The sequence below is a fragment of the Equus asinus genome, chromosome 16 (genome assembly GCF_041296235.1).
Source record: "Equus asinus isolate D_3611 breed Donkey chromosome 16, EquAss-T2T_v2, whole genome shotgun sequence".
In the NCBI taxonomy this organism is placed as follows: Eukaryota; Metazoa; Chordata; class Mammalia; order Perissodactyla; family Equidae; genus Equus; species Equus asinus.
The window spans coordinates 49517226-49532540 of NC_091805.1; the positions used below are offsets into that span (position 1 = coordinate 49517226).

At 37.4% G+C, this 15315-nt stretch overlaps 1 protein-coding gene across 4 annotated transcripts in view; it reads right to left on the minus strand.

Moving 5' to 3' along the window:
• SPAG17 (sperm associated antigen 17) overlaps nt 1-15315 on the minus strand; it is a 209891-nt gene that overhangs the window by 110108 nt on the left and 84468 nt on the right. For all 4 annotated transcript variants that reach the window (XM_070487139.1, XM_070487137.1, XM_014847644.3 and 1 more), the window contains 7 exons: nt 12602-12739; nt 12361-12474; nt 11603-11753; nt 8598-8825; nt 8282-8500; nt 1563-1624; nt 853-966 (listed from right to left, as the gene is read on the minus strand). In XM_070487139.1, coding sequence (XP_070343240.1) covers nt 853-966; nt 1563-1624; nt 8282-8500; nt 8598-8825; nt 11603-11753; nt 12361-12474; nt 12602-12739 — 1026 coding nt within the window. The remainder of the gene's footprint in view (nt 1-852; nt 967-1562; nt 1625-8281; nt 8501-8597; nt 8826-11602; nt 11754-12360; nt 12475-12601; nt 12740-15315) is intronic.

Sequence of the window (15315 nt, forward strand, 5' to 3'; positions counted from 1 at the left end):
AATGCCTTGAAGATTTTTACCTCTGGGAATTTAGGCATGAGAGTAGGAGGGAGCTGCTATTTTTCATAAGACTTTATAGAACTTTCTGGCTTTAAAAATATGTAGATGTAAAACTTTGATAAAAGTAAAATCGAAATTAAGAAGATAAAACAAAAAAGAGTATGGGTTTTTGTGTAAAATGTAAATGCAACAAAAGGAGTTAGCTGCAGGATGACTTTTGCACGGTGGTTAAGAGCACAAGTCTGGGGCCAGGTTTCTTGGGTTCATATCCCGCTTCTCTCACTTACTAGCCACGTGACCTTGGGCAAAAGTTACTATTGGTCAAGGTGCCTCAGTTTCCTACTATTCAAATAGTCTCTACTTCATAGGATTATTGCAAAGACTAAATGAGCTAATACACATATTAGTCATTGCTTAGCATATGGTAAGTGCTCAGTAAATGTTAGCTATCACAGGTTCCATTGCCCTGTTAACTGCATCAGAACATATTTTGATATGTGGTGAAAACTGAATAAAACTGACAGGCAATATGGGAAAAAACGAAGGTGCTTCCCAATAACGTCTTACTTTTTTTTTTTTTAGAAAATATGTGCAGCAGTCATGAACATTTTTTTTTTTCTTAAAAGGTTTTATAAACACATCCTTTTGGAAAGTGTGTTTTAAACTATTTCGGAGATTCCCTGGGCATGCATAGCTCAATCTGGGAATAGACTCGTTTTATAGCTGAAGTAAATGGGAATATTGATCTGAACTAGATCTGAGAGAGTGACCTAGAAGTGAACTGTTCTAAAGCACAGCATGACTCTCCAGGCCTCTCCGACCGTCTCCCGGAGACTCACAGGCCGTTAATACCTGCAGTAGAACTTTCGGTTTAAAATGTTCAGTGAAACTCCAATCCATTAGGCCGCGTTGCTCTGTTTTCTTTATGTCCTCCAACTCTGCTTCCACAGTCATCTTCTTGGATTTCTAAAAAATCATAGGAATACAATCTCAGCTTTAATTTGTTTAAGTCTGAATGGAGCCCTCTTGGACTCCATCAACAAGGCAGCATGCACTCCATCTAATTGGGGAAATCTGCATATGTATAAATCCATATGGCAACATTTTAGGAGAACTGCTGCCAGAAAGAGTACGCCTTTGACTTTTTTTTTTTATGGGCAACATAATCTAAATATTTTTATTGTTAGGTTATACTCTTCTGAGTCCTGTTAGCAATTATAGGCAGGTTTTCTGAACTCACTTCAAGCCAGCATTAGCTCTACATGGCTGTATGGTCAGCAGGTGTTTGTGAGGTTGCCAAGCCACACTGTCTAGAGAGGAGCATGCAGCTTGGAAGTTTTGCTTAAGCCGGCTAGCGAAATTAACTCCTTTCTCTCCAGCTGGAGCTGGTCTGGGATGTCTGAATAATCCCTCTCCTCTAGCATTAGCATTCTCCTGCTAAGCAACTCCTTATACGTATGTATGTATGTATGTATTTACTTATTTAGTGTGTCTCACTCTGGGTCACAGTTTTCTCAGATCATCTTGCTTGTATCTACACTATTAGGGAAATAATTCCTTACCTTTTCAGGAGGATCAACATTTGTGACTGCTTCATCTTTGATCTCATTGCCCGTGGTCTGCTCTGTAAATCAAAGACACCAACATCCAGTTGTGTTGGCCCTTTGTTCTTGCCTTTGTCAGCGCTGTGCCTTTTTGTTACCCGTATGATCTATGTTTCTGTGCTGAAAAGGTAATTCCTGAAAGGCATGTTTCATGGCTCCAAAAAGGTGTTTGTGTCAATAATTCTAAATCAGTGCCTACCTAGAAAAGTCACATTAAACACTTTGAAAAGAAGCCCGCTTCCTAGATGACACATTCCTTAATCCCATCAGATGCGCTGCCATCAGGCTTTATCACTTACGTCTAACAGTGCACCTTTACCTTTACAAGTGGCAAATATTTACTGATTAAACCATATCAACTGTTTGCCTTATCCTGCTGGCAATGATCATAAAACCTTTTTGAACTTCCGTGGGTCACATTTTGTGGGTGACAGATTAGGTCAGGTGGCAGGGGATGTGTGGAAAGGAGAACTACCAGATGACTACACCGCCTATTAGAAAATGATTCTATTTCACATCCTGCAGGGCTCTTCTTCCATACGTTAATCTGTCATTAATTTAAAAACCATTTAATGAGCACCTGCAGATTTATAGAAGGAGTTTAACAAAAGTTAGTTAAATGAATAAATGAATAAATGAATAAATGAGTGGGCCCACAGCACCATACCATAGACCAACATGAGTCATGCATACTAGCTGTCCTTGTGACCAAAGAGTATACTTATGTGATGATTGGGATCACGATATCATCCTTGGCTACGGAGCAAACAGCTATATGAATGGACAGAGAGGGAACAGATTCATGCTGTTAATTTCTGCATCACATGCTCTAGTAGTTCCTAAAGTTAACAAATGGTGCATAGAAAAAGAAGAGTTCCATGATAAATAAGTTTAACATGGATAAACAAACATCTTTACTGTGAATGTCTCAGAATTTGTAATATGCTCTTGTGATCATGAGTCTCTAATAAAGAAATGGATGAAACATATAGCATATTGCAAATTCAACCAAAGAAATGGAGTGGAGGATGAGTCTTGGGGTAACGTATTTGCGACGCTGCTGAATAACTGAGCCAACCTGACTTTTTATTACCCTTGAATAATAGCAAATTAATCCCTGCAAAGTCATACATATGAAACTCTTCCAATACATCTCTTTCATTCTCCCTTGCTCATTCCACTCCAGACTCACTGGCTTGCTTGCTGGGTCTTGAAGTTTTTGTACTTGCTTTTCTCCTTGCCTGGCATGCTTTGCTTTTAGATATTTACCTGTTGCAAATCCTTACTTCATTCCTATTGTTGCTCAAATGTCACCTCCTCAAGAGCCCCCTGCTTTATTTTCAATCACAGCATTTATCAGTGACTGACAATATTTATTTGTTTGTGTCTGTCTCTCCATCCTGAATGTGAATTCCTGGAGAATAAGAACTTTATCTTATTTTCCCTAACTGTACACTGAGCACCCAGCACGTAGTAGGAACTCAGTAAATATTTTTTTTTCTGACGGAATGAGGCAATCTACATCACATATTGAAACTGGAAATGTATATAGAGCCATATATAGAGAACAGAAATGTGGAAGAAGCCCTACAACAAAAGCTTATTTTGAGGTAAGCATAAGATTTAACTTTTCATTTTGTAGCAAAGAACCGCATCCGGGCTTCTAGAGGGAGTAGTTAATTATGCATGCCAAGAATAAGCCAATGTTTTTCTTTCTTTTAGGAGCATAACTACTTACATTTTCGCTACTAGTTCCATCTTGCTTTGGGCTGGTGAAGGTGACAGCGTGAATGTTCCATTTTGATTTAGAGAAAAACTATAAAGTCAATTCAGTTCAGTATTTATATAAATACATCTACTCAAGAGAAAACTCAGGCCAACTATAACTCTAAATAGTCCATGATGTCCCATGTGTCCTTGGAGCAATTGATATGAAATCTGTGGAACAAAAATTATTCTATTCTGTGGTCTGCCAGATTTCCGGGAGATTTGATATTCCCTCCTGTGTCTTGAGGATCCAGGAGAAAAAGTCTCCAGTTTAGAAAATATGTTCTTAAATAATTGTGCATCAGTTATTTTGTCAAAAGAAAGAACATTCTAAAACTAATCTGAACTCTTTATTTAATAGTAGAGTAAAACTCATTTTTTCTTTCTTTCTGATTTCTGCCTTCAACTGCATAATCCTTTGACAGTGTGATTCAGTAGTTTTTGACACATCTGGAAATGGATGCGTTCCCATCCCTTTGAAAAACAGCTTTCCTAATCTGTTTTACTTTAGAGATAACAAGATCCCTCTGCAAAGCAGTTACTTTATTAAAAAAACACCCAACAAGCATAAAGGGCACATCTAAACCTATAGCCTCATGGTTATCAACTCTCAGGTTTTTCATAAATATCCAATAGGACCTGTCAAGTTCAAAAACAGTCTCAGATGGAAATCCAGTGTTTGGTTAAGAAAAGCACAAATATTCAGGCCTTCATGTCCAGAAACAGGCTTTTCTATGTATTTGATGCTAAGATGGTTGTGCAGGAAATACATGAGCAATCTCTGCTTTGTCTAAAGAGATTTAAAGTGGCTGCTTTAGAAGTGTGATTCAGAGTTAGGGGGAAAACGCAAGATCAACAACAACAACAAAAACTTCGCTCACACACAACAGCCACAGCAAGGCACCGAGGCTCAGCTGCCCTCTTCCATTCAAATGTAACAGTTCCTTGATGTGGGCCAACATACACCATGTAGAATCCCTTACAGGTCATGGGTTCAGCTCTCAAGATTGCTCAGCCTCTGGGATACACTATCCATTAGAGCATTTTCAGCCCCAACTGGAGGTGCTCTAAGTATCTATTTCCACCAGGATCCAGAATGCCAATTTATGTGGTTTGACCACCAGGTGGCATAAGTTGCCCGAGGAAAATTATACACCAATTGCTCTAAAGAAAAAAATAAGACAAAACAAAACAAAACAAAAAACCCTCAGGCCTTATATGTCTCCTGGCTTATTCTGGCTCCATATTAACTGAAAGTGACTTCGTTATATGTTTATATTCCCAAAGGATGCAGTAATGCCATAACATCCCAGGTTAATTTATTTGGCTTAATTTTTTGTGAGTTAGGCTATTAGGTAAGAATATTTAGAACAGAGAAGTAGGAAACCGACCCTATTGGGAAGGAAGGAAGGAAGATCCAAAGGCAACAAAATCAAGATTAAGTAACAGCATGAAGAAGAGACTATAAATGTGGCTAAACAATTAGATACATCACAAGGAACTTCTGGAAGTGAGTAAGCCACAAGAACAGTGGAGGAAGCATGGGTTTGAAGCTGGATAGTCCTGTGTTGGAATCCTAACTTCCTACATATATGTGGTTGTACAAGTTACTTAACCCTTCTGAGCCTTCATTTCCTCATCCTTCGAACTGGGATAATAGTATCTTCCTCATAGCTTGATGTTTATATAAAGTTTTAGTTAACATATGTAAAACATCTTAGCATAGTGCTTGGAATATAGCAGGGCAATATTAAACAAATGTTATCTCCTTCCCTCCTCTATCCTCCTCATCTTCACTTATCTCTCTACTAATAGGAAAGCAGATTCTCCCTAATTCCACTCCATCGATGACTTACTCTTCTACCCTCATCTAGATAAATGAAAATGGTAAGATGACAGTTCAGTCAATACTGACTTAACACCTGTTCTCTGGCGGCACTGACCACTTATTTTTTTTTATGCTCTTAAAAATTTTGAAATAGAACACATACAGAAGAGTGCATAGAATATAAATTCTTGGTACAATGAATAATAATAAAGAAAAGTCCTAGCACTCCAGACATCTTTTATGTGTCTTTTCATAATCACAACTTCCTTATTAAACTTTCATATCCATCCTGATTTTTTGTGTGTGGATTATTTTGGGTTTTGTACACACACAATATTTACAAATAATAGCAGTTTTGTTTCTTCCTTTTAAAACTTTATACTGTTCTCTCTTTTTCTTGTCTTACTGAGTTGGCTAGCATCTCCAATGTAATATTGAATACAAGTGTTTCTAGTGGATAGCCTCCTGATCTCAAGGGAAATTTTAAACTTCTCATATTGATATATAATGTCCATTGTAGTAATTTAAAAATAACCTTTATATGGTAGAGGAATTTTCCTTCTATTGCTAGCTTGCTATCTTTTATTCATAAATTGCTATAGAATTTTAGGTGATTTTTCTGCATCTGAGATGATTATGTCATATTTTTCTCATTAATGTGATAATTGATACATTATATTGATTTTTAGAATATGTTTTTATCTTCTATTCCTGTTACAAAAACGACTTTTTTGTGATGTATTCTTATCATTTTATATATTGCTAGATCAGTTTACTTTTTTCCTTTTTTTGAGGAAGATTAGCCCATCCACTGCCAATCCTCCTCTTTTTGCTGAGGAAGACTGGCCCTGAGCTAACATAAGTGCGCATCTCCCTCTATTTTATATGTGGGATGCCACCACAGCATGGCTTGATAAACAGTGTGTAGGTCTGTGCCAGGGATCTGAACCTCTGGTGAACCCTGGGCCGACAAAGCGGAATGTGCAACTTAACTGCTATGTGACGGGGCTGGCCCCTAGTTTACTTATGTTTTATTTAGGATTTTTGCATCTGTGTTCATGAATGAGTTTGATTTATAATTTTCTTTTGTTGTACTATCCCTCATAAAATGAGTAGGGGAGGATACCCTTTTTTTATTTCTCGGAATAATTTTTGTTAAGATTAGAATTATTTCTTTTTGGAGTGTTTGTTATCACTAGTCAATGAGATCATTTGGGCTTGGCATGCCCTATTTGAGAAGATTTTTAATTATTGATTTAATTTATTTAAATGGTTACAAGACTATTCAGGTTTTCTATTTCTCTTGAGTCATTGTTGGTAAGTTCTCCTTTTCTAGTAATATGCTCATTTCATTTTTAGATTTAGTGGAATAATGTTGTTTATATCCTCTTACTGTCTTTTAAATTTCTGTAGGACCAGAGGGAAGTCTATTTCTTTATTCCTGATGATTTTCATTCCGGATATGGTTTTATTCCTAATATGGTTATTCATGGTTCTCTTTTCTGTGATTGGCTTGTTAAAAATATTTATCAATTTTAAAAGTCTTTCCAAATAATCAAGCTTTTGTATTATTTGTTCTTCCTTATTGCATCTATATTTTCTGTCTTTAATTTCTCTTATTTTCTTCCTTTTACTTTATTTGGATTTATTTATTCATCTTTATCTAACTACTTGAGGTTGATGTTTAGCTAATTAATTTTTAGTTTTCTTTTAAGAATGTATTCATTTCAAGTTGTAAACTTCTGAGTATCTCTTGCTTTAACTGTATTCTACAAATTTTGATATTTAGTATTTTCATTATCATTCAGTTCAAAATATTTTCCAGTTTCTATTGTGATTTTTTCTTTGACCTAGCTATTATATAGAAGTGTATTTGTTAGTTTTGAAAATTTGGGGGTTTTCTCATTATCTTTTTGTAATTGATCTCTACCATAATTTCACTGTGGTGTGAGAACATACCACAGTGGTTTTGATCCTGTGAAAATTTGTTGAGACTTATTTTATGGTCCAATGTATGGTTAATATTTTTAAGATAAACATACTCATGACCTCTAAGAAGCTATAGTACTATGGAGGCTTTACTATAGGCATATGGATAATTGTAATAAATAGTAGGAAATGATAACTAATGCCATGAAAGAAGAGTAGATTAATTATGATCATGGGAATGCTAAGGGAGGCATTTCCAGATGGACATATCTAACAAAGCTTCATGGAAGTGCCACAGAAACCTAATCATAATCAAAAAGAGAACTCCACATGGAGGGTATTGTGGGGGAAAGGTGCAGAGATTGAAATGAGTAGGCTGTGTAGAGGAAACAGGGCCTGATTCTGTTTGGCTAGTTCATGGGATGAGTAGGCAAAATGGAAAAAGCGGAAAGAGTCTTGGGAAAGTAATTTGGTGCTATTGGAGAAGCACGTAAAGCAGCCAAGGAGTCGGGTTTGATTTTGCAGGTAGTAGGGAGCCATGGAAGGTTATAAGCAGGGAAATAACAGAGCAGTATTTTATGTAATTAATCTGATAGTTGTGTCACAGACGGGAGATTGTGTAAGACAGCACAATAAAAATTTAGCCTAATATTCTTCTATGTTTCTATACCTCCTCATATAACAATATTTCAGATGCTAAATTCTAGAATGAGAGTAATTATCTGAGCTACAAGGAGTAGAGGAAGGGAATCGATGTTCATTGAGCATTGATTGTGTACTAAGCTCTGTACTGGGCAGCTCATTATGTTATTGCAGTAATTTTTCATAATTTTTGCATAGAATCACAATAATGTTGTGAAATACTAACGATGAAGGTTTCAATTATGTTCACTGCACTACATTTACTAAGGTAAGAATGGACTAAGAGCCCTTAGGATATTTTGAAAAACAAAGGTTGAAATAAGGAGAACTTACTGAATAACAACATTCAGTAACAAAGTTTAATTAACCAAATAAACTTAGATATGAAACAGCTTTTCAGTTTAAATAGGGAGGTGTTTAAATTTAAATAATGAATCTTGAATCATTTTTTGTTTTATACATTCTATAGTAGCGACTACACACATATACACACACACACACATTTACTTACCCAAAGGCTCAGATTGGAGCTGAGTCTTCAAGCTGTCGTCCTGCTCTGACAGCTCTCTATCATCAGGGTCTAAGGATTTCTTATTATTCGAGTCAGAATGCTGCATATTGCTAGCATCAGCCTGACTAGGGTCTGAAGGTTCTTTATTGCTCTCATCATCTTGCACAGACGCTGGCATATTCTGATCCACAAACAAAATTCTGTCTTTGGTTTCAGTATCTAGTCAGTGTAAAAAGGATCCATGAGATAAAATACTAGAAAAAAATCAAGAATCATAAGATGGAAGAATGCCATTTTTTCCCTCCATGCAGTATACCTGTTTTCTGTTTGACCTCTTGGGTGTTCATTTTCGTGATGTATTGTTGCCTTATCTGTTTAGCAAATCTGGCAGGGTTGTCCCATGGTATGTTGAACATCTCACAATCAGTCCCATACATCATCCGAGCAGGCTTTAGTTTCCCTTTTTCATCAACTGTAGAGAGTTTCAGGCTCTCAAAAGTAAACACTTTGAAGGCTCGTTCTACTTCATTCCAGCTCAAGACTTCTGTAAGAAAGCAGGACCCATGAGGCTAAGAATGGTCTTATTACTACATAGCATAGGGCTGACAGTGGGGAACCAAGGGGTTGTCCACTAGAATGACAAAGGAGTCACGCCATGATGGGTGCTGACCTGATCTTAAACATGGGCTCCACAATTCTGCAACAAATATCAAAGGTACCTAATAATAAGAAAAGTTAAATAATCAAGATATAATTTATCAAGATAAAGCTCTCGAACTCCTTCATAGCTTAATCAATATTAGGCGCCCAGATTAATTCTCATGGACTTTCCAGGGTATCATATCTGTGGAGTATGTTTAAAACTTATCATTTTTAAGCAAAAGCACCTTTTTCTGCTGTTGTAATTTAAAACAAAAATTATTCAGGTGTGTCTAATATAGGCTGTGATATTCAGTAGATTTTCCTATTCCTTCAGGCTCAAAAAAGGCCTCTTTCCTGCAATGAATCGGTGTGGTACTTTCCATAATTTGCACTTCAAAGGTTATCAGCCTTCGATGGACTCTATGCATCTGTGTATTTATTCTTTTATAGCATTTATTCATCTGTTCACTCACTCACTCATTTTTGTTTTCTATGTATTAGGCCTTGTCATAGCTGCCTAAGATTCAAAGACAAGATTTGGTTCTTGCATTTGTGAACTCCAAAGTAGAGGGGTAGGAGATAGGCATTAACAAATAATCATGGAATTTGGTGAGGAAAAATGAAATGATTGTGGTAGATCAATGATTCAGAGGTCACCTCCACTTTCTCTCCAACAGAGATGAGGGCAGCAGGAGGGTTCCTTTTGGAAAAAACATGGGGAAATTCAGAAGAGAGACAGGGAAGAGGTAAAAGTTACAGACTTAGGGAAAGTTTGCTCATTCATTTATTTCACAAATGTTTTTTGAGCACCTACTAGATGTCAGTGACTCATAAAAGCTGGGACCCCAGCAGTGAACAAAGCAGTGAACTCCCGATCTAATGAAGTGTCCACTCCAGCGGTTGGAAACAGACAGTCAACAGATGAGTGTACACTATATCAGAGATGAAAAGAAGAATAAAGCTAGGAGAGGTGATAAAAAGTAATAATGGCTGAGGAGGGGCTTCTATTTTATATAAGGTAGCCAGATAAAACCCCTGTGAACAATTAGGCAGAAATGTGAAAGAAGTGGGAGAGCAAGCCATATGGACATCTGGGAGAAAAGTGATGAAGGCAGGGGAAACAGAAAGTGCAAAGATCCTGAGGCAGGGGTGTGATTGACATGTTCAAGGAATCACAGTGAGGCCAATGAAGATAGAGTGGAGTGAAACAACAGAGCTTGGTAGGCGATGAGCTGAAAAAGTCTGAGAAGGAACAGTTTAGATGTTACCCCGAATGAACGGGTGACCACTAGAGGGTTTTGAGCTGAGAAGGCACATGATTTGACTATTATCCCAGAAGGGCCATTCCAGTTATTGTGCAACAAAAAGACTATAGGTCAAAAGGTAGACCAATTGGGAAGCTACTGAAATAGTCCAAGTGAGAAGTGATGGTGGACTGGGCTGGGATGGCAGTGAGGGATGTGGTGGGACTGGTCATGGCACAGTAAGGAAAAAACAGGAACCAGCAATGACTCCATGGTTTTGGTAGAAAATTGTTGCCATTTACTGAAATAAGGAGGACTGTGAATGGACAAATTTCAGGAAAATCCAGAGTCTGGTTTTGGACCTATTAAGTATGAGGTACTGAGAGAGAAAAGAGGAAGGAGAGGCAGGAGGAACAAGCGGTTGGCAGGGACATGTAAGTGGAATATGTGTGAAGCTTCAGTGACAGCAACAGAAACAAGAATCCTGTGCTATGTGTCCAACTGAGGTGGAGAGAGGATGGAATCCCAGCAAAAGGCAGAAGGAGAAGTGGAGCGTGGCAGGATGTAGGCAAAGGACAGGTGTTCCCAGGGATGTTGGGACAAATGTGACACACCCAGGCCCAGGAGGCTGGACCCCGCATTTCCATGAGGTGTTGGCACGACAGTATAAAAAATTTTAACTAAGCCTACTTAAAATGAAAAAAACCTCGAGATAAAAATATTTTGTAATTTGCTTAGAGTTAGAAATGAAATGAGAAGGAAGATCTGCACACGCTTTTCTCTTTTCTAGGTCCAATGCTTTCTTGTCAAATAAGACTATCTATGTAATTTCATATTCCTTCTTATCAGTAGGAATATATGTGATACTGTCTGAAGTGGACACAGTCTTTGTTTTAGGAAATGATTGTCTCTATCATACAATCCCAGGGAACTCTGCAATGAGACGCTGATTTTAAATACGCTTAATGACCCCTCCTTCCACGGTCTTCAAAAAGCATAAAACGGCCCTTCCCATTGTGAGAGGTTAACTTGAATCAACACACTCTCAGAACAGCACCGACAGGGGGCCCTCTAATCTGTCCTCTAAACTAGGATAGGGATTACGACATCATCTCCAATGATGTCACTGAGGGCAGGTGGGGTTGGGGTTGAGCGAGGAGAAAGAGGGAAGAAGGGGATTATTCTTGCTGTGGAAACACAGTAGAAAGAAAACCTGGTGCATCAAATGAAGAAGCTTACGTATCATACCTATCAAACTATTGCTAACGGCATTATTTTTCAAGATAAGAAAATAGCAGTCAATCAAAATACCCAGCTCAGTCTCTGAAAGGTCTTTCACTAATCAAAATACTTTTTGCAAATAGGGGTGTAACATTAAGAGGCACATGTGACCATAAATGAATGAGTTTAAGCTAAGACAAAGCAATGTACTCACCATTTGTACAAAAGTGCATGAGCTCATGAATTGTAGCTAGACGTTTAGTGCTGTTCCATGGCGGGGGCAGAGGGAATTCAAGGAATTCCCACAGTGGCAACTTGGACTGCATCTCCTGCTCAATTTGAACTGGGTCGAAATTCTTTGGGTCCTGATGAAAAAAGAGCAACATGACAGAAGACATTAAAGTAAGCTGTCAAGTGCCTTATGCATATGGAGAAGGCAAAACATGATACTTTCGTTCTCATTATTTGGGAACAGGGGAAATCAATGGTAATTGGGGAAGACAAACTGTTGGTATTTTGCTGAAGGTCAAAAAAAAAAAAAACGCTAGTTCTCACTTTGCCAGAGGTTCCTGGTGCAAAGAAATGACAAATTCTTCATTCACGGCGACAAACTGCCGAAGTCTCATATATATTCATCTCTCCCTTCTGAGATTCTTTTCTGGCCTCCACTAGCTTTTCATATTAGCAGATATTTAAAGCAAATAATTATAACGTTTTAATGTAAATTTGATGTAGTGACAATCAATTTAATGGTTCATTAGACCTCATAATTAGGCAAGTTTTCTTTGCTGACGTAATTTCTCCCTTATCCATCTCCATTTTCTGAGATCTCACTTTGCAAGCAGGTATCCATTTTGTACATTACTTTTAATTAGCATTGGTAAAGCTATCTAATTAAGATTTCTTGAGTTGAATAATTACAAATGGACTTTCTTGCATCAAATACCCTCCGAGTAACCTGGTTACTATTACCTTCAGTGCGTACTTCTTGTGGGCCAGAGTGTCATGATAGTTCAGTAGGAGAGGACCTTTGGGCACTGCTTTGCTTTCATTTTCTTCTTCAGACAAAAATATTTCCTGGAGATTCTATTTAAATTGAAATAATATTGATTTAAAGAGAGAATCCATACTTTTTCTAAGCATGCATACTCTTTTTTTTTCCCCTCCGGCCCTGCAATGCATGCATACTCTTTGATATCTCAGCCCATCCAACCTTTTTCTCCTTCTCCGTGAGACAGAGAGAGGGTAGGATGGATACAATGTGAGCTGCAATTCTGTGGTCCAACCCATCTGCTCTGGGAGGCGGCTCCACCAGACTGGGTGGGACAAGGTCTTCTTCAGTTGCTACAACCTGTTGAAATAAAGGGTTGGGAGGATCAGTTTAATGGTCAGCTCTTTACTGATATTCATGCACATCCACTGTTTTTAGAAAAATCAAGGCAGTTTCCACCAAAAAAGTATGGCAATTGCACAAAGTGGCAGTGTAATTACCAGCGATTACCAAAATAAAAGGAAAAATGTTTACAATCCATGCATTAAAGTAGGTATACTTTTGATAACACAAATAGGTAACACAAAATACAAATAGTAAATAAGAAAATTTACTATGGTAGAAATAAAAATAATGATATAATATAATTTTTTCTCAATGATTTGCTCTTTCTCTCAAAGCACTCCAAACTGTGCTCACATAACTTGGATGTAATGAATATTTAGTGAGTGCCTACCACATGCCAAGTACTGTGTGTGGGCATCTTCACATACTGTATCTCATTTAAGCCTTACAGCAATATTGTGGAGTAGATACCATATTCCACTTTACAGAGGAAGTAACTAGGTTGAGTGAAGTTAGGTGACTGGCTCAAGCCCAAGGCTACTGAGTGGGAAGAACAGGGCTTCAGGTCAAGTCCTCATTCTTTCTTTGAGATAGAAAAGCTATAGATGGTGAGATCAGTAAAGGGTAACAGTCTCTTTACTTGGGGAAAGTGAGGTCTAGAAAGATTAAATGCCTTGTTCGATTTTATGTGGTAAACAAAAGAAGTCGAAACATAATCAAGATAGCACCTAATTTACAGTTTTTCTCTCCACCTTAACTCTCACAATCATCCTCGGTATTCCACATCCCTCCACAGCATTTCTCAAAAACTATCTCATCCCTGAAATGTTAAACTCTAACATCCCAACCTGCAAAATCCCATCCCATTCCTCTTATGTTTCAATTTTTTAATCCCCTTATTATTAAGCATTTATTCAGCCAACATGCATCTGTTATTGGGTGCCTTCTAAGTGTCAGGCACTGAGCTCATGAACTGTCCCCTTTGGTGCCTGGAATATAGTACATGGTTAATAAATGTTTGCTGCTTTGAGTTGAGTTGAATACAATAAGAAAGACTGAAATAAATAAAACGATGATACTGCAAACCCCATAGGGCTTTTGAGCTTTTACAAATTTATCGATATAATGAAACTATTGGTCTTCCAAAACCTTCTGGGGTAATTAAAGGCAAATATAAGTGTGCTTACCTAATTGGGTAGAAAACCAAAGCAGTCAACAAAACATAAAAATGTATACTAGAGGTAACAGAGATGATAGAGTCTGAAAAGGACTTAAAAATAAACAACTAAATGTTCTGAAAAAAAAAGGAATGTGTTACATCCAAGAAATAAGAACAATAATTGACAGTTAAAAACAAATTAGAGAATTAAAAAACAAATTAGAGAATTTATGAATTAAAAACATTATTGCTGAAACAAAACTTCAGTAGCAGGCTGGACTCCACTGAAGAATGAATTAGTTGGAAATTAACCTGGCACTCCCAAATGGATAAAATTGAAAGAAAATTTAAAAGACAAGGAGGAAAACCAGAAATTCCAATATCCATCTAATACTAATTAGGATAAATCAATAGAAGAAATGATATCTGAAGATATAATTTAGTTCAACAAATGCATATGTCTACTGTGGGTTAGGTGTGGTTATTGCGCACTGAGCATACAGCAATGAGAAAGACTAGATTAAGTCCCTGCTTGCATGGAGCTTACATTCCAGTGAGAGAAGGAAGGTGAAGCACAAAGCAAATAAATACACTTTTAAAAGAGCAGTTGTTACTAAGAAAATAAAACAAGGTGACGTGGTAGAGAGCGCTCTGTGTTGTTATGGGCCTTCTTTAGATCAGGTGGTCAGAGAAAGCCTATCAAAGGAATACCACTTCCACTGGGGACTGAATGACAAGGAGGATCCACCAGGCAGACATGTAAGAGCAAAACTCTCTAGGAAGAGAAGTTGTAGTAGAATTGAGGTAGCATATTTGAGGAAAAACCAGAAGGCCTATTTAGATGATGACTAATAAGTGTGTGTGTGTGCGTGTGTGGTGTGTGTGTCAGGTGGGGGGTAGGAGATGAGATGATAGATACAGCCCAGAACCATATTTTTAGTCTTTATGGACCAGTATACAGAATTTTGATTTTACTCAGAATGTGATCAGAAACAAGATTATAATCCTGAGACCATTAATGACAATAATAAAACAAATAAAGCCATACTGAGACATAGCCTTGTGTTACCAATTATAAAGAGAAAACTCTAAAAGTTGCCAGAAAGGAAAAATAGATTACCTACAACGGAAAAAGTAGCAGATTGACATCAGACTTCTCATTAGCAACATTAGAAAGAAGACGACAATGGAACAATACCATCAAAATACTTTTCCACTCAGATTGACCAGGCTCAAAAGCATTTTCTTCCACTTACTACTTGGAAAAGTTACTTAACCTTTTCATGTCTCAGTTTTCTTATCTTTAAAATAGGGAATAAAAATAATTCCTCATAGAGTTGTTCTAAGAATTAAATGAGTTAATTAATAACAAACTCTTTTCACACACACAAGAATTGACCATGTACACTAGGTCACACAGGAAGCCCAGGAA